The sequence below is a fragment of the Pelobates fuscus genome, chromosome 6 (assembly GCF_036172605.1).
Source record: "Pelobates fuscus isolate aPelFus1 chromosome 6, aPelFus1.pri, whole genome shotgun sequence".
Lineage (NCBI taxonomy): Eukaryota > Metazoa > Chordata > Amphibia > Anura > Pelobatidae > Pelobates > Pelobates fuscus.
The window spans coordinates 12,933,168-12,953,606 of NC_086322.1; the positions used below are offsets into that span (position 1 = coordinate 12,933,168).

A 20,439-nucleotide genomic window follows, 5' to 3' on the forward strand; every position below is an offset into this window, starting at 1 on the left:
ATATTAATAAATGCATCAATATATTAAAATTATACTTCATGTAACACATCAGTGAACATGGTAACCATAGGCTGATGAAATATATATTAAAAAACACCTCTCTAAAAATGCTGTTCCCGCCAAACAACATTCTAACATACACAGTCTATGCAAAATGTTCAATACATCAGCAGGACAGAAATTAAATACATTTCTACTGCTTTTAGCCATTCCCTTCTATTTTTCACTTTCTGGTTGGTCTTCCTAATTGATAAAATAAGCCTTTATATGACCATTCATGTCAAAGATCATCCTGATCAGTGTTCATATACAGAAAACCCAGAGAGGTTCAGGCACTCCAAGGTTCAAGAAGGCAATTTATTCAAACCCAATGTCTCACCGCAACATTTCGACCTACACGTTCTTTGTTTTTATTTATGTTAAGGGTGCATGTACTGCAACTTCAGCCATATTGACCCATGCCTGACCCACCAATGTTCTATTTTATTTACTTTTTTGTGTCAAATGACTTTATAGATCTGGCATGAGAGGGAACCATTAACAGCATGCAGTATATGATTTCCATACTGTATTTAAGACCTGAAAATAATCACTACAGTTTGTTTTTTTTAAATATCACCCGTTTGCCACAGAGTCTCCAGCAGACCTCTGTCCTACTTCTCTGAAATCACCAGCGTGGAAAGTCCCATCTTGACCTCCATCAATTCCAATAGATTGTCCTGTGTTAGTGATCTCTTGTGGACTTTCAGTCTTGCAGAAAGGAGTTTCCTCAGAGCACGGTTTCATTTCTTCACTGACCTCCTTGTCTTTAGAATAAGTATTTTCTTTACTAAAACCAACGCATTCCTTATCCAAGCCATTATCATCTTTGCATGCAGTGAGATCATTGTCTACTGTCTCATTCATGTCACATTTTGCAGGGTCATCTTCAGATGGTAGGTTTCGGAATCTAACCTCATCAGATGACACATTTTCCCTTGATTTGGCTTTTAGATCTGTAATGGTAATATACCAAGTTAGACATTCTAAATCTCTCAAAGGATTACTCCATCCAAAAAGCATATATATATATTCTTCCTGAAGCCAATCACCCTCAACTGATGTCACCCCTCCATGATGTTAAGAACGGATGTTAGGGAGGGCGGGCTGAGAGAGAACATGAGAAGCACGGAGGGGGGACCATGCTGCCATTGGTTTTCTGACGCTGGCACGCTAAACCAAATACGTACAGAATTGATATTGGCCAGTCTAAAACTCTCATTGCCGGCTGGCTAACGATACTCCAATTACTCATTGGGGATAGAATTACAACCCTTACAAATTTATATATGTGCAGCGTTTCATAGTGAATTGCCCCACTTCGACTAGGTGAGGTGTTTTTATACAAAAATATTACATTCAGGGAGACTTATAATTGCTGTTTTGTGAATGAGCTAGTGCGCTGGATTCTGTATTTTATATGTTGTATTAATTGGCCCCAAGTATGCATGTTCAGAGTGCAGCCTCTTGGTTTCACTTGAAATCGAGAGGTGCTCGTGGTGATTGGAGTAACTCTTTAATTATTACCACAATTGTATACAGCTAAGCAAGGCTGGTAGGTCAGATGTGACATATGTAATCTCTCCTATACAGTAATAAAAAGGAAGATACTTACAGAAAAATGAGATCAGATACAATGCAATGGTGATGAAAACAGGGACTAGGGAGGAAATCCATATCCAGCCTTGTTTAAATAGTATCTTCATACAAATGTCTTTATCTGTAAGAGACGTGGAGAAATAAAAATCATCAGATGCACCTGAATTAGCCTGTCCGTGTACCAGGAGACAACCTGTATCACTTTCAGTCAGTGGCATACTAAGGGAGGTCGGGGGGTGGGGTACCCCCCGGGTGCCACCAGGTGGGGAGCCATGACCCTGGTCTGGGTGCTGGAAGGGGATGTGTGAGCTGTGCGGCCGCACAGTGCCCCATGGCAGCCGGCACAGCTCACATCCGCAGAGACCAGCAATTACCAGCTGAACTGGCCGCATGGATGGAAAGTGGGGGCGGGGATAATGAAAGTCAGGGCGGAGCCAAACCGGCAGCGGGGGTTGGGCTTAACACGACCCTTACCCGCTGCTGTTACTGCTAGACATGGAGGTGAAGCAATAAGGAATCACTGCTTCTCCAACTAACAGGCTACAGGGAAGGACTTCAGTGAATCCACTCCTCCTCCAGCTGTCTGTAAGTAAGAGTGAGTGTGTGTGTGTGTGTGTGTGACTTTCTTCCTGTCTGTTACTGTGTGTGTGTGTATGACTGCCTGTGGCTATGTTTGTGTGTGTGTGTGACTGTCTGCCTGTACCTGAATGTGTGTGAGACTGTATGCCTGCAACTCTGTGTGTGTGTGTGGGTCTGTGTGTGTGTGACTGTCTGCCTGTAACCGTGTGTGTGTGTGACTATGTGCCTGTGAGTGTGTGATGATGCCTGGCGATGCTGCCTGTAACTGTCTGTGTGTGTGTGTGTGACTTTCTGCCTGTGAGTGTGTGTGTGACTACATATGTGACTGTCTGCCTGTAACTGTGTGCGTGACTGTCTGGCTACAACTGTGTGTGACTAACTGTAACTGACTGTGTGTTTAACTGTAACTGACTGTGTAAGTGTTTACCTATAACTGTGTGTGTGACTGTCTGCATGTGATTGTGTGATGTTGCCTTTAACCATGTGTGACTGTCTGCATGTGATTGTGTGATGTTGCCTTTAACCGTGTGTGTTACTGTCCGTGACTGTGTGCGTGTGACTGTCTGCCTCTGACTGTGTGATGCTGCCTGTAACTGTGTGTGTGACTGTCTGCCTGTGACTGTGTGTGTGTGTGACTGTATATGTGACTGCCTGTAACTGTGGGTGGCTACCTGTAACTGACTGTGTGTGTAACTGCCTGCCTATAACTATGTGTGTGACTGTCTGCATGTGACTGATGTTGCATGTAACCATGTGTGTGACTGTCTGTCTGTGACTGTGTGCATGTCACTGTGTAATGCTGCCTGTAGCTGTGTGTGACTTTAACTGTTTGTGTGTGTCTGCGACCATGTGTGTGTGTGACTGTATATGTAACTGTCTGAAACTCTGTGTTTGTGACTGTCTGGCTACGACTGTGTGTGACTGCTTGTAACTGACTGTGTGTATAACTGTCTGCCTGTAACTGTGTGTGTGACTGCCTGTGACTGTATGTGTGGCTGTCTGCCTGTAACTGTGTGTGACTGTATGCCTCTAAGTGTGTGTGTGTGTGTGACTGTCTGCCTGTAACAGTGTGTGTGGGGTGCAGGAATTTCTGTAGAAGTGTGCAGAGGTTTTGTATTTGGACTTCTATAAGGGGGGCTGAGCAGGGGATTTGTAGAAGGGGGTATTACAGGGGTTTGTAGAAGGGGGCAGGACAGGGGTTTGTAGAAGGGGGTCAGGACAGGGGTTTGTAGAAGGGGGTCAGGACAGGGGTTTGTAGAAGGGGGTCAGGACAGGGGTTTGTAGAATGGGGGGCAGTACAGGGGTTTGTAGAAGGGGCAGTACAGGGATTTGTAGAAGGGGGGCTTGACAGGGATTTTGTAGAAGGAACTGACCAGGGTTTTACAAAGTGTACAAATGTAAGCAATATATATATAAAAAAAAGAAAACAAAAAAAAAATTGCAGGTGTTTTTTTTTGGTGGGGGGTGCCATAAACAGGGTGCTAAATGCTTTAGGTACGCCCCCTGCTTGCATTGAAAAGGTATCACATTAGGTTTACAAATCTAGATCATTACACATTATCTCATATGTTATTGGGGGTACGGGGTTAGTGCTGGTGACAGAATAGAAAATGTGCATGCCACCAGTAAAATCAATGAATTATTCAAAGAAGTCATCGTGGTATTTTTAATAAAGTGTTCAGCCGCATGGTCTACCTAGGAAATAGTCCCTTACTGTGGTGGAATCTCGGTAAAAATAAATTTAGTAGGCCGAGATTACCACGTGGCATGTGTATATGCTGACGTATCGTGTGTGTATATGCTGACGTATCGATCAGTTGGTTGCACGAGGCAAGATACGATCAGTAGTGTACGGAGCATGTGCAAGAATACAGGATGTAGTATTCCCCCTCCTCCATTGTGCTGGACAAGCCATGCGGTCAAGCAGGAAGTTAATTCTTATTTGTGTTGATTGGTTAAGAGAATGTGCGGGTGGAGCTTAATATGGGAGGAGTTATGTGCCTATATAAGGAGCCTGCACTATTGTCCGGGGCTCAGAACTTGCTGTATTTTGGTGACGTTAGTCCCTCTGAGTCCCGATCGGTGATCCAATAAAGAATCTCTTCCTTCCTGAAGAAACCTGTGTCCATCTCTCTGTGCTTCGCTTCCGTCAGTTTCTCCGGTATCATTTGGTGCATTGGCCGGGAAGCTCATCGTTCAACGGTAGCTGAGAGGCAGAGGCGTGAGACGGTCTATCTTTGCCCACGTTCTCTACGGCTGCACCCCTGAACTTCTGCGTGGACCTCCCTTCGTCTCGGCGCCACTGGTCTGTTGTCCAGGAGATCATCGGCCTCTACGTGAGAAGTGCTGGGGTGTCCCCGTCGATGAGTGTGAACTCAGGTTCAGGAACGAGGAGGTAAGACAACTGCTGTTTTAGACGGCAGAACCCACTAGGGGTATACCGATTGTGCGGTAGGCCCAAAGGGGTTTGAATCTGTGTATCTGCCCCCTCTGTCGGAGGGAAGGAGCGAAGGCGCACCGCTCGATCGAACGCTCTTTAGTCAGACCGTTTGATTTTGTTAGTCAGGCGGGGTCCTGGTGTAAATAGCCCTAGCCGGACACCGGTGTCTTGTCTAGACTAGTGTTCTAGGGTGTATATTACGTTCGCTAGGTCGGAGGGACCGGGAGACTAAGCGGCGCCTGTGTAAATTCGGTTCGCTAGCTCTCAACCTATCTGGGCTAAGTGGGAAGGCGTGTAAATTTGGAACCCACTAGACTTTTGATAGTGCGACTAAGAGGCGCCTGTGTAAATTCGGTTCTCTAGCTCGCTATATGTGGTGATTGGGCAGTGTGGCTAACCAAAACGGGTGTATATAGTTTTAGGTAGTCCATTCAAGGTACTGGCCAATAGTTTAGTTGGGAATTGTAAATGTGATAAAGATTGTTTAGTAAAGTGTATATCTTGTTAGATAGCGCGAGCTCAGCCGTCTAGCGAGAGTGTTAATAGTGTGTTGCTGTATTATAGTGCACGGTACCATAACCCTGTATATTTACTGACACTGTATATAAGTACTAATCATTGTCGTCCATTGCATGTTTAACACCATAACCACTAATAATTGTATTGTGACCTTAACTTGTGCTTTGACCTATGCTAACCGTACTGTAACCGCTATTTGTAAAAGACGATGTTACTGGGGTGTGTTATAGACGGGTAATTCGTATATAGAGAATTATAGCGTGGGTGACTGTATAGTTACGCCAAAGGGCATAATATTGATTATCTAGTGACTGGTGTAACAGCTGTGTGTGTACGGGAATTCCCTGAGTGTTTATTGTGTTATTGTGTACGTTTCACTTGGTAACCGTACCACGTGGTGCTGTTGCCAGAGGAAACGGGTGTGACTGTTGAATAGTACGCGTGTATAGTATTCGTTGTCGACGACGTTCCATTGCTAAGTATGGGTGCGTCGCAGTCAACGATTCCGGATCCCTTAGGTTGTATGGTGAAGAATTTTAAAAAGGGATTCAAAACTTGTGATTTTGGGGTTAAAATGTCTCCTGTACGTTTGGTCACTTTGTGTACTAGGGAGTGGCCTACTTTGGTTGCGGCATGGCCGCCACGTGGCAGTTTGGATCCAACTCTGGTACAGCGCGTACACGTGGCTGTATCAGGTAGGCCTGAACTTTACGGCCAGTTTCCTTATATTGATTGTTGGAGACAGGCCGTAAATGACTCGCCAAAATGGCTCCGGACATGCCACGAGGAACAGTGTCGCCTCATGGTAGCTAGGACTTGTTCGTCCACTAGGACTGGTGTTAGGCCCATTTTGGACACGCCCCCTGAGTCCGAGATCCCTTTGCCGCCCCCTTACTTTCCGTTAAGAGGAAGTGACGCAAATGCAGGAAGTCCTGCAACCCTCCCCTCATTACCCTCATCCACTTCCGCTTCCTCCTCCAGTACAGGATCCACCCCCCCTCGTACTAAATCTCCCCTTCCGGAATCAGAACCAACCCCCATTAAAAACGAATATCCTGATTTGGCGCCACTTCAGACTTCCGGTCAAGCTTCATCTAGCTCGGCTCGAAGTGTTTTATTTACAACCTTTTCCCAAAACCAAGCTCCCACATCCCCATACCCTATTTCTCCCCGACTGGAACCTATGACTGACGCCCCTCCACGTAGCCCCATACAGACCCGACAGTTGACCGGTGCCCAACAATTAAAACACTATCAGATGCCTCTTCGTCTGAATCCTGGGCCAGCCTATATCGATGCCGCAGGCCAAATGGCACATGCTGACCCAGTCTTTGTATATGTCCCATTCACGACAACCGATCTTTTAAATTGGAAGACCCACAATTCCTCGTATACTGAGAAACCACAAGCTATGACTGATCTGTTCACCTCAATAGTACAGACACATAGCCCGACATGGGCTGATTGCCAGCAGTTATTAATGACTTTATTCAACAATGAGGAAAGGACAAGAATTAATCAAGCGGCCATTAAAGCACTAGAGGATAAAGCCCGTACTTTAAACCAAGCCAATCCATCAGCATGGGCCGCAACACATTATCCCAACACCGATCCCGATTGGAATGTAAATGGTGCTGATATGGTTCAACTCAGAGCCTATAGAGACGCTATAATTGCTGGCATGAAAGCCGGAGGAAAGAAAGCTATTAACATGTCGAAGACAGTTGAGGTGATTCAGAAAAGTGATGAAGCGCCCAGTGTCTTTTATGACCGATTATTGGAGGCATACCGCTTGTATACCCCCTTTAATCCGGAAGACGCAGATAATTCCCGAATGGTGAACTCCGCCTTTGTCAGCCAAGCTTACGGAGATATTAAGCGCAAGCTACAAAAGTTAGAAGGGTTTGCAGGTATGTCAATCACCCAACTAATGGAGGTAGCGAATAAGGTTTATTTGAATAGGGAAACAGAAAGTAAGAAAGAGGAAGAGCGCAAGATGCGTAAAAAGGCTGATATGCTAGCGATCGCAGGCGTAGATAGACGGGGCCCAGATAGAGGCGATAGTAGATGGAGTAGGGAGCCTTTGAGTAGGAATCAGTGCGCGTATTGCAAGGAAGAAGGGCATTGGAGGAACGAATGTCCACAAAGAGAGCAGTACGAGAGAGACCAACCCAGGGCAGGCTACGGAAACTTTAGAGGCAGAGCGAGAGGTAGAGGAGGCCCCGGAGGGAGTAATGGTAATAGAGGGAGTAATGGGAACAGAGGAAGTGTTAGGGAAGACAGGTATATTCCAGCAGCGCAAAGGTCCCGCGATAGAGAAGGTAGGGACTTTGTAGGATTGGCTGACACGGTCATGGAGGACTATTGATACCGACCGGGCTCCATCCCCCTTGGTCGAGCGGAGCCTATGGTCGATGTATCAATAGGGGGAAAAAGGAGTGCGTTCATGATCGACACTGGTGCTGAACATTCAGTGGTGACTAATCTAGTTGCTCCTCCATCTGGAAGGACTATTACTGTGATAGGAGCAACTGGAAGAAGTGCTGAAAAACCGGTTCTTAAAAGTCGACTCTGTACATTGGGAGGCCACGTGGTAAAACATCAATTCCTTTATATGCCTGAATGTCCAGTCCAATTGCTGGGACGTGATATGCTATCAAAATTACAAGCGCAGATTACGTTCCTACCAAATGGAACAACATCCTTAAAGTTTAATGGACCTTCAGGTATTATGACATTATCCGTACCAAAGGAAGAAGAGTGGCGACTTTATACAGTGTTGACTAGCCAAAACCCTAGGAGTGATGAGACATTATTTAACATACCAGGAGTTTGGGCAGAGAACAACCCACCAGGACTGGCCCGCAATATTCCACCTATAAAAATTGAACTAAAACTTGGGGTTTATCCAGTGAGCCTAAGACAATACCACATCCCGCAGAAGGCTAAGAAGAACATCCAATCCTACCTGGATAAGTTCATACGGTATGGTATCCTAAAATTCAGTACTTCCCCCTGGAACACCCCATTGCTGCCTGTTCAAAAGCCCGGTACAGATGAGTATCGACCTGTGCAGGACTTGAGAGCAGTCAATGATGCGGTTGTTAGTATACATCCAGTTGTACCCAATCCATATAACCTGCTTGCTTTAATTCCGGGCGGGGCTACTTACTTTACAGTCTTAGACCTCAAAGATGCCTTCTTTTGCCTCCGAATTGCCGCAGAAAGTCAATGTATTTTCGCTTTCCAATGGGAGAACGCTGTAACGGGCTCAAAACGCCAAATGACTTGGACAAGACTGCCCCAAGGGTTTAAAAATTCACCTACCCTATTTGGTTCAGCCCTAAGTCAAGATCTACTGGATTTCGAGTCCATCCCAGGAGAGTGTGTATTGTTACAATATGTAGATGACTTGTTGATAGCAGCAGTTACAAAAGAAATCTGTCAGCAAGCAACGCACGATCTACTACACATTCTATGGAAGGCAGGATACAAGGTGTCTAGAAAGAAGGCTCAGTTGTGTTTGCCAACTGTCAAATATCTGGGATTCCATATCTCTGAAGGTCAAAGAATTATGGGGCCAGAGAGAAAAGAAGCTGTGTGCCAAATACCAATACCCAAGAATAGAAGACAAGTGCGAGAATTCTTGGGGGCAGCAGGCTTCTGTAGGATATGGATTCCCAGCTACGCGATACTGGCAAAACCTCTGTACGCAGCTATCAAAGGTACAGAGCACGACCCCTTCTTATGGACCCAAGAACAGCAAACGGCATTTGAAGATGTGAAGAAGGCTTTGATGAGTGCCCCAGCATTAGGTCTACCTGATCATACACGACCATTCTACTTATATGTACACGGGCAAAGAAGAATGGCTGTGGGAGTATTGACACAGTACTTGGGATCATGGCAAAGACCTGTTGCCTACATGTCTAAGCAATTGGATGCAGTGGCCAGCGGACTTCCACCTTGTCTAAGAGCCGTAGCTGCAGCCGCCCTGCTAGTAGCTGAAGCCGATAAACTCACTCTGGGTCAAGAACTTTATGTACGAGTCCCACATGCAGTACAGACGTTGTTGGATTACAAAGGAAATCATTGGTTTAGTAACAGCCGTATGACCAAGTATCAAGCAATGTTGTGTGAAAACCCCAGAGTGCATTTAGAGACTGTAAACACCTTAAATCCAGCTACCCTTTTGCCACAACCTACTGAAAGTCAACATGATTGTTTGGAAGTAATGGATGAAGTATTCTCAAGTAGACCAGATCTTCGTGATTTTCCCATCCAGAACCCCGATGTTCAATATTATACCGACGGCAGTAGTTATGTGAAAGAAGGGATCCGCTATGCAGGATATGCAGTAACAACAATAGACAAGGTGATAGAAGCTCGGCCACTGGCGAAAGGAACATCAGCACAAAAGGCAGAATTGATAGCACTGACACGAGCGTTACAATTGGCTGAAGGTTTAAGAGTAAACATCTACACGGACTCCAAATATGCGTTTTTAACCACTCATGCCCACGGAGCTTTGTATAAAGAAAGAGGACTACTGAATTCAGAAGGCAAAGAAATCAAATACGCAGCTGAAATTCTACAACTATTGGAAGCAGTGTGGGAACCGAAAGAAGTCGGTATCATACATTGTCGAGCGCATCTGAGAGGAGATGGTGATGTAACCAAGGTAAATCGGATGGCAGATAGTGCAGCTAAGCGTGCTGCTGAATCAGGAAGACAGGAGTATGTGGGGCATATAGCTGCTCTTATACCAACTCCACTGTCCCAATGGACTCCAGTTTATACAGCTCAAGAAGAGGAGTGGTTAAAGACTGAACCAGGAAAGTATTTGGAGAACAAGTGGTATCAGCTAGAAGATGGAAGAATAGTCATACCAGCATCACTAGCGGTAGAAATTGTCCAAAATTATCATAACGGGACACATTCTGGGAGAGACAGTACTGAAGAATCTCTCAGAAAACATTTCTACATACCAAGATTGTCCAACTTGACTTAGGCCATTGTACGAAGATGTGTAACGTGTGCTAAAAATAATGCAAGACAAGGACCAGTAAAGCCACCAGGAGTCCAGTTCATGGGGGGACTCCCCATGTCCGATCTACAAATAGACTTTACAGTGATGCCTAAATCGGGTGGACATCGTTACCTGCTGGTAATTGTGTGCACCTATTCAGGCTGGGTAGAAGCATGTCCTACTCGTACAGAGAAAGCAGGAGAAGTTGTGAGATTCCTGCTACGAGAAATAATACCCCGATATGGACTACCCTGTTCTATAGGATCGGACAATGGTCCAGCTTTTGTTCATCAGTGCCTACAACAACTGACTCATATGCTTGGTATAAAGTGGAGGCTTCATACTGCATATAGACCCCAGAGCTCTGGTAAGGTAGAGAGAATGAATAGAACTATTAAGAACCAGTTGGCTAAAATGTGTCAGGAAACCCAACTTAAGTGGAACGTTCTCTTACCCATAGCTCTATTGCGAATCCGCAGTACCCCTACCAGAAGGATGGGCCTCTCTCCTTTTGAAATTATGTATGGGCGACCACCTCCCGTACTTGGTAACTTAAGGGGGGATTTGAGTCAGTTGGGAGAAGGAATTACCCGGCAGCAGGTTGTAGAGTTGGGTAAGACTATGGAGGAGGTACAGAAATGGGTACAAGATAGATTACCTGTGAATATTTATCCCCCTGTTCATAGTTATCATCCAGGAGATCAAGTGTGGATTAAAGAGTGGAATAATGTACCGTTAGGGCCCAAGTGGAGAGGTCCTTATGTTGTTCTTTTGTCTACCCCTACAGCGATAAAAGTAGCCGAAGTGACTCCGTGGATACATCACTCCAGGGTTAAACCAGCAGCAGTCGATTCTTGGCAAGTTACAGCAGATCCAGAGAATCCCTGCAAGATCCGGTTAAAACACACTACTCAGTCGGAGTAACGAGGAACTATTGTGGATTACAAATTTTATTATTTTTGGGATTTGGTGCGTGAGTGAGAAGGCCATAATAAAGCCTGTCCGCCCACCGACGTATAGTTTATAAGCCAGGGAAAGTCTCGAAGGGACTCCTGTGAAGACGAGCAGAACTCCATTCCCTGCAGCCCTTACATCCTGGAAGCTGAGGTGCCTTCGCACGGACGAAGACTGAGGATGACGGCGAAAGATGTGCTTTTGATAGTGTTTATTTATATGTGTTTTTATATTCAGAAAGGTAGAGGTACCGACACTCCTAGCTGTGAGGTATGCATTAAGACTACGAGAACAGGTAACCATATTTCCCAAACCCTAATTTGGCATTCACAATACGAGTGTAAAGGAGATGTATCGAGATGTAGATACTTAAATATAGACTATAGTGTGTGCCATTTAGGAGTAGGAGAACCTAAGTGCTTCAGTCCGGAGTATCAACCTCGTACAATTTGGTTGACTCTCAGGAATGGAGATCCTCAGGGGACCCTAATTAATAAGACGGTGTTAGAATCCGTACATTCTTCGGGTGTTCTGCTATTTGATGCGTGTAAAGCGATATCGAGTGGTAGAAAGCCGTGGAATGTATGTGGGGATCTTAGATGGGAGAGGACGTATGGGTCTAATGATAAATATATTTGTCCCAGTAGTAAAAATAAATATGTGAGTCCTAGATGCCCAAATAAAGACTATAACTTTTGCCCATATTGGTCTTGTGTGGGGTGGGCGACTTGGGGACAGACAGTAGACAAAGACATGATAGTGACTAAGTTGCCGACTAGCCCATATTGTAAGTCTATGGAATGTAATCCCATCCATATACTTATAAATAACCCCGATAAGTTCTTAGACAAATATGGTAATTTATTTGGGTTTCAAATATACGGGACGGGTTTAGATCCTGGGACAGTATTATTTATAGGGATAGAGACTGATACGGTATCCTCCCAAACTCATCAAGTATACCATTCCTTTTATGAAGAGATGAGTATAGATAATAAGATCCCCCATAATGCTAAAAACCTGTTCATTGACTTAGCTGAAAGTATTGCCGGTAGTCTTAATGTTACCAACTGCTATGTGTGTGGAGGTACTAACATGGGAGACCAATGGCCTTGGGAAGCAAAGGAGGTAATGTCCGGTTCTGAGGCAGTTGACCAATTAATATCTACACAAGCCGATTATCATATGAGTGTTAGAGGTAAATCTGAGTGGAGATTAAAGACCTCCATCATAGGTTATGTTTGCATAGCAAGGAAAGGAATAATGTATAACACTTCTGTAGGAGAATTAACTTGTCTAGGGCAAAAAGCTTATGATGATGATACAAAGAATACAACTTGGTGGTCGGCTTCAAATGTCTCAGAACCATCTAACCCGTTTGCTAGATATGCCAATTTAAAGGATGTGTGGTTTGACCTATCCATCACATCTACCTGGAGAGCCCCAGCAAATTTGTACTGGATCTGTGGTAAGAAAGCCTATTCGGAGTTGCCACAGGACTGGGAAGGGGCATGTGTGTTGGGTATGCTCAAACCATCCTTCTTCTTGTTACCGATTGAAACAGGTGAGACTTTAGGTGTTAAAGTGTATGATGTGAATCATAGGAAGAAAAGGGGACCCATAGAGATAGGCACCTGGGAAGATAATGAATGGCCTCCCCAGCGTATCATAGATTATTATGGGCCAGCCACGTGGGCTGAGGATGGTACCTTTGGTTACAGAACCCCTATTTATATGCTCAACCGTATTATAAGATTACAGGCGGTGGTTGAGATTATCACTAACGAAACATCACAAGCGCTCAATCTTCTAGCGAAGCATAACACCAGGATGAGGACAGCAGTCTACCAAAATAGATTAGCCTTGGATTACCTTTTGGCAGTAGAGGGAGGTGTATGTGGGAAGTTTAACCTGAGCAATTGCTGTCTTCAAATAGATGACGAAGGGCAAGCAATAGCTGAGCTTACTAGCCATATGGTTAAACTAGCGCATGTGCCTACTCAGGTATGGAAAGGGTACAATCCAAGTAGTTGGTTTGGTAGCTGGTATGAGTGGTTTGGAGGGCTTAAGGCAGTGGTAGGTGGAGTCCTACTGATTTTAATGTTGTGTCTACTCCTGCCGTGTCTTATACCCTTAGTAGTTAGGTCTGTGCAAAGCCTGATAGAAAATATAGCAGAGAGGAAGGCTGCTGCACAGATAATGGCGATTTATAAGTATAAGGCTCTAGATCAGGGAGAACCAATGCAGGAAGATGAGTGTTAAAAGGTTCACATCATAAGATAAGTCTGGTCTGGTTCATGGTAACTTGCGGTGTATGCAAACCAAGGTTAAGTGATGCCTCAAGTAATTGTGAAATATCAAGAGGCATCAAAGGGGGGAATGTGGTGGAATCTCGGTAAAAATAAATTTAGTAGGCCGAGATTACCACGTGGCATGTGTACGTGCATATGCTGACGTATCGATCAGTTGGTTGCACGAGGCAAGATACGATCAGTAGTGTACGGAGCATGTGCAAGAATACAGGATGTAGTATTCCCCCTCCTCCATTGTGCTGGACAAGCCATGCGGTCAAGCAGGAAGTTAATTCTTATTTGTGTTGATTGGTTAAGAGAATGTGCGGGTGGAGCTTAATATGGGAGGAGTTATGTGCCTATATAAGGAGCCTGCACTATTGTCCGGGGCTCAGAACTTGCTGTATTTTGGTGACGTTAGTCCCTCTGAGTCCCGATCGGTGATCCAATAAAGAATCTCTTCCTTCCTGAAGAAACCTGTGTCCATCTCTCTGTGCTTGGCTTCCGTCAGTTTCTCCGGTATCATTACATCGGAGTCGGTCATTGCTTTGCTTCCAGTTCACTCCTGTCTTTCCTCAATTTTCCTTCTCTGCAACTTCAAGATACAGACATTACTGGAGGATTAATATCGAGAATACTCACAAAGAAAAAGATACAAGGCGAAGATACAGATTCCAGCGGCAACAAACTCTGTAATCTGTAGAATGTAGTCTCCAATCTTTGGGCATCTTGCTAAAAAAAAAACACAAACAAATAACAAATAGTGTGTTTTGTTTTCAACAAAAAATAAAATGAAAAAAATTGCATGAAAACTGCAGAAAGCGACAATAAAGTTTATAATCCTATGTAGATGCAAGTTATGGTCTGTACATTAGTGTTAGTGTGAAATATGACTACCACTTTAACACAATATTTGTGCTTTTACGCCCATAACTCTCAAAGTGATAAGTTCACCATTCAACAAATATTCGCTGCATAAATCCCAGTTTTAAGCTCAGATAAGGTTAATTAACAAACCAGATAACCAGTTCAGAGTCAGGAGACAGGTTGATGGTTAGGGAATAGGCTGGAAGGAGGGACATGTTACTATGGTTTTTGTGAAGCTGTTTTGTGGAAATTTGAGAGTTGTTTTTTGAGTTTGTTGGGGATAACAGCTATGTAGCAGTACAGGGGTACAGGCATCCTTTCAATTTTTTTCTAAGGCTGCAAGTATGCGATCTAGGCCCATATTTTTTATCCTGGGACATGAAGCATCATCTATCCAGAGCAGCAAAAAACCTTGATCTCAATTTCATCTAAGATCCTGAGACGTCAAGTATAAAACTGTATAATTTTGTTACAGCTTTTATACTTTTTTTTTTTTTGTAAATCTTTCTTTTATTATGGCATATGCGTCATGGGGTACAGAAGAGAAAGAGGAGGCATTGTGGGATAACATGAGTTAACAATATCGAGACGGTGTACCTTTTTTTTTTTTTTTTGTAAAACAATCATGTAGACAGAGTAATACAGGCTTTGTAGAGAAACAAAAGTAATAAAAGTAGTTTGGTCTAAAATGTGATAATGCTTATGTCTATGCTTTAAAGTAAAGACTAGATAAACAAGGCTATGGCATATTATTCGAACTATACGGTGATACCGTCAGCAATAATGTAAAGGCAACCAGGGTAAAACTAATGAGCATCATCTGACGTACAGTTTATGCTTAACTTGGCATGAAAATAACATAGAAATAAACAGGCTATGAGATACGCAACCTGGTCAACGGTTATTCTGAGCTAGTTTCAGGCTAAACAGGCTTAGGACGTTGCTACACAATTTGCATGCATTAACGTTGTAATGAAAGAGGCCTAGACCTTCAAGCTGGGCAAGTAGAGAAAGATTACCCAGAGTTGTTTAAACCAAGGTAAGGGAGAAAAGTAAAGCAGCATTAACGGTACTGTGCGGCTGTACAATTACAGCAGTGTTAAGCATCCCAAGTCCCTTTCAGTGTCTAGACTGGTGGCTGGGGTGCGGATGGTTGAGAGATGTCACCCGATGCCACTGGGATGGTTCCGGGTGCAGACCCTTCCGTGGTCTGGCGCGGTACTCTCGGCATCGTGTCTGCCTGGAGTCTTCTGATTCCCCGCTCTCTGCCCGCTCTGTCCTGTTGCTTGGTGTCTGGGGACCATGTGTCCTCGGCCCGAGGCCTTAGTAGGGGTTCTTGCCACAGTTCCATTGACCCCATCAACAGGGTCGTGGGCCCAAGGGCTTGCCGGTGCTCGGCTGTCTCCTTGGGTGTATGGGTGGCTTGGGAGGGTTACCTCTTGACGAACCCCCAGCTCGGAAGAAGAGCGTGTGGCCCCTTTAGTGGCTGGGTGCGTTTGGCGGTTTACTTGGAAAGCGTTCAGGAGCTCGCATGAGTCGGGTCTTGCATCCGCCCCGTGTTTGCCGGCATGTTTTGGAGAGGCTTCGCTTAGGCTGTGGTTCCGCTGGGATGTCACCTTGACTGTTCGTGTGGGGAGTACCCTCATTTGGCGCCGGACGGCCGGGCGGATCCAGGCCGCCAGTGCTCTGATCACTCGTTTGTAAGGCAGTCCCTTGGGCATGTGTCCTCCCCACATGCGTGTGCCTAGCTGGTTTAGGAACTCTAGTGCGTCTCTGGGCGGCTTAAGGAGTGTGCTCTTTGAGGTGTCCGTTAAATGGCTGGGCCCAGAACCTCCGGAGTCCCGTCTTAGGTAGGAGGTTGCAGTTTCTGATTTGGCGTATGTCCCGTTGGTGGGGACCGGGATAACCCCCGCCGGTCCATAGGGGGGGGAACGGAGGCACAGACCTTGTCCCGTAGCTTGTTTCAGCGGCGAGAGAGCGGCCGTCTCTCCCCCCGCCGCCATGCTCGTAGGCCGCATCCTCGTGCGAGTCGGGATCGGTGTTAAGATCAGCTTTCCTGGTGTCTACGCGTAGGTCACGGTGGCCCCAGTCGTTTGGGAGTTGCTGTAATGTGATTTACAGCCTCAATCTGTCGGTATTCGGCAGTGAGCACGGTTGAAAACCGGAGCAGCAGCGACATGCGACTGCTCCGTTCCGCAGTCAGGCCCCGCCCCCCTTTTATACTTGTGTTTAGATTAAATTGCTTGGATTGTCTTTGCTTTGTTTTAACTGCAATCATAGGAAATATATAATTAGTAATGCAAAGGATAATTGTCTAGTTAGTATTACAAGTGTTTAGCTAGAACATGTTTATGAATATTTGTTATATTTTCTCTAACATCTTGCTATAAAACATTATCTTTTGCTGCACTGTGAGTGATTGTCATTTGGTCCTTACATGTTAGGATATAACTCTGCCAAAATACCTTATGCAGCTAATGATCTAAATTATAGCTGTGAAAAATTAAAGGTTGGTTTTGAATGCTTGCAAATATATGTGGGCTTCCATTAACTCTATTGTTAGTGTAACTAGGTTACACCAGGACACATGACTGGTGGCCATATTGATGCTCTTTGAAGCACGTAAACAGCAGCCATCTAGGTACTCCTGAAAGTTTAACACAGTAGTTATTGTGAAACCCTCTGAATTGAGTAAACTAATTTATCCAAAACCACGAACCACAACAACTAGTCAGAAAGGTGTAAGTGTGGCAAATAGAGTTTGTCTCCAGATTTTTTTTATCTTTCATATCCAGATTTTACATAATGCCTTCCCATATCATTTTCTCCAAATGGAAACAATAAACATGTATATTACAGATTTTTGTCATGTGGCTGCTGATACTGCCTGATACTTTGGAAGATCTCACGCAACTATCCATACAGATTGCTAGATGCCTACGGGAACGAAGGATGGAACGTGCCAGCAATAACTTATCAGCGCACATATCCAGCCATACACACCCCATCTTCAAACCACTCTAAACCAATGCAACTGGGACACCACATTTAACCCTATCTCTTTTCTTACAGTGGGGAGAACAGAAGATTGAACTGCCATGGTGGACTCTGGTGATAGTAGGTACTTTATTGATTTTTCTTTTGCCACTACCTTATCCATACCCACACATAATAACATAAAACTGTTACTCATACAAATGGCTGATGGCAGTCCTTTAAAATCAGGACCAGTTGTACAAGAAACCATACCATTAACCATTTCTTGTGGAAAAGGACATTCAGAAACATTGTACTTTGATTTGGTTTCTGTGATTCTTGATTTACCTTGGTTACGTCTTCATGATCCCATAATCCAGCGGGGACCTGCTACAGTATTTTTTCCCTACAATTATTGCAGACAAAACTGTTTAACAACTAATAAACATGGTTTTGGTACCCTAAACATTATTTTGGACATTAATATGCAACATGAAAACAAAATTATCTTACCCAGAGAGTACGAGGTTTATAAAGATGTGTTTAACAAAAGGGCAGTAGAGACACTACCCCCCAGACAAATTTAAGACTGCCTGATTGATTTACTTCCCGGGGAAACCATTCCATATTGTCAGGATTACAAGTTGATCCAGCACGCAGTACTGTCACACCTAGGACAAAGGAGAACGTATAACGGACCTTAGAATGGCCGGACTTAACGTCTCTAAGAATAGTCAAAATACTAGCCGAGGTCAGGGACACAGAGCCAGACACAAAGATGAGGGAAAGCCAAAAGTCAAGGATACCAGATATCAGGGAAGTCAAAACAAAGCCAAAGTCAAATACCAGAAAATCAAGATCAGGAACCAACTCTCGGATAACCATAGGCATGAAACCACGACAGGGCACTGAGTAAGAGGAGAACTGGGCCTAAATACCCCCCCCTTGTGGATCTGCTTGGCTGTAACCGGCCTTTGACCCCAAATGCAATTACCAGCTTCCCATTTGCACGATTGCTGCTCAGCACAAACCCTCCTGTGGATTTGATTGCTGCTCGGCACAACTTTTCCTCTCAGGACAGTAATGTTGCTTGGCACAACTTTTCCTGTCAGGACAGTAAATGCCATTAACCACATTTTTATGTGTGGATGAATACGTGACACATATGAACACATATTTCCAATATCTAAACCAGAATTAGAGATACTTAAGAAATATATAAAAGAAAATCTACAAAAAGGTTTTAAACGCCCCACCACCTCACCAGCAGGGGCAGGTATTTTTTTTTTTGTGGGATGCCCCTGTGTAGATTATCGTGAACTCAACCAAATCACCATCAAAAACAGATAACCACTTCCACTCATCTCAGAACTATTAGAGAGGTTGAAATATGCTTACTATTACACCAAGTTAGATCTCAGAGGGTCTTACAACCTCGTACGGACATTTTGAGTATCTAGATATGCCCTACGGTTCATGCAACGCCCCAGCTACTTTTTAACATTTGGTCAATGGGACTTACTTGATCAGTATGTTGTAATATACCTGGATGATATACTCATCTTTTCATCATCTATCCAATAACAAAAACTACATGTTAAAACCGTGTTAGAACGTTTACAAAAACACCATCTATATGTTAAACTGGAAAAATGTATAGTCCATACGCAACGTGTGGAGTTCCTGGGATTTATTCTAACACCTGGATATGTGGAGATGGACACTCATAAAGTTGAAGCTATTACTTCTTGACCAGTCCCTACAAGCTAAAAGGAAGTACAATGTTTCATTGGTTCGCAAACTTCTATAGAAAATTCATATGAAATTTTACAAGTAAAGCATCACCTCTCACTGTTCTCACTAAGAAAAACAGCAAATTTCAATGGGATCAAAAGGCATAGAAAGCCTTTGATGACCTAAAACAACTTTTCATTTCAGCTCCCATTTTATCTCTCCCAGACTCTGAGAAACCATATTTTTTGGAGGTTGATGTATCTGTAGGAGCAACAGGTGCCATTCTTTCACAAAGGGTAGAGGATGACCAGCTACAGCCTGTAGCACTCCATTCTAAAAGATTATCTTCCTCAGAAATCAATTATGACATCGGAGATAAACAACTACTCACCATTAAGCGGGTCCTAGAGGAATGGTGTAATCTATTGGAGGGAGCCATCCATCCAGTAACAATCTGTACAGATCACAAAAATCTGGAATATCTACAAAAAGCCAAAAGGTTACGACCCAGGCAAGCAAGATGGGCTCCCTTCTTCATTCGTTTCCAGTTTCATATTACCTACCGACCAGGTTCAAAAAAGTTAAAGCAGATGCCCTGTCCTGTATCCCTACCCTCATGGGAGACCAAACTGCTGATCCACCTACAATCCTCCAAAAGGGTAATTTCATGACTATCCCCTCCTATCTAATGGATAAGTTTCAAGACTATACTAAAGACCCCACTATACCTTCTTCACCAGAAGAAATATTTATGTTCCCCAAACACTGAGAAATGAAATTCTACAATCCTGTCACGATTCTTCCACAGCAGGTCATGGGGACATTCTAAAACATTGGACCTGGTAAAAATACACTTTTGGTGGCCATCAATGACTAAAGATGTAAATATTTATGTTCAAACCTGTTCAGTTTGCGCCCAAAATAAGAAATCCACTATCAGAATTAGTGGTCTTTTACAACCACTACCAGCACCCTTGCGTCCTTGGAGCCATGTTACTGTGGATTTAATTGTTGTCCTACCATCATCATGCCAATTTACCACCATCATGGTGGTTGTGGATCGACATCCAATTTACCCACGACCAAACAAACTGCCATTTTATTTTATCAATATATATTTCGTCTTCATGGAATTCCTGAGTCCATCATTTCTGACAGAGGAACCCAATTCACCTTTCAATTTTGGAGAGAGTTCTGCCGCATCCTTCACATCCAAGTCAACCTATCTTCGGCTTTTCACCCACAGACCAACGGACAAACATAAAGAATCAACCAAGTTGTAGAACAGACCACGAGGAGCCAGGAAATGCTTAGGCAGAACAGGGACATGTGAGTAGTGTATACAGAGGAATATGGTAAAGTGGTCCTGGGACAGTGGGTGGAGAAGTAAGGGATAGATGGGTGGGATAGTA

The 20,439-nt window shown here is 44.1% G+C and overlaps 1 protein-coding gene across 2 annotated transcripts in view; it reads right to left on the reverse strand.

Moving 5' to 3' along the window:
* Positions 1 to 434: 434 nt before the first annotated feature.
* LOC134615280 (uncharacterized) overlaps positions 435 to 20,439 on the reverse strand; it is a 58,127-nt gene continuing 38,122 nt past the window's right edge. For both annotated transcript variants that reach the window (XM_063459774.1, XM_063459775.1), the window contains exons 7-9: positions 14,093 to 14,182; positions 1,655 to 1,759; positions 435 to 995 (exon numbers count right to left, since the gene is read on the reverse strand). In XM_063459774.1, the coding sequence (XP_063315844.1) occupies positions 616 to 995; positions 1,655 to 1,759; positions 14,093 to 14,182 (575 nt within the window). In that variant the 3' untranslated portion in view covers positions 435 to 615. The remainder of the gene's footprint in view (positions 996 to 1,654; positions 1,760 to 14,092; positions 14,183 to 20,439) is intronic.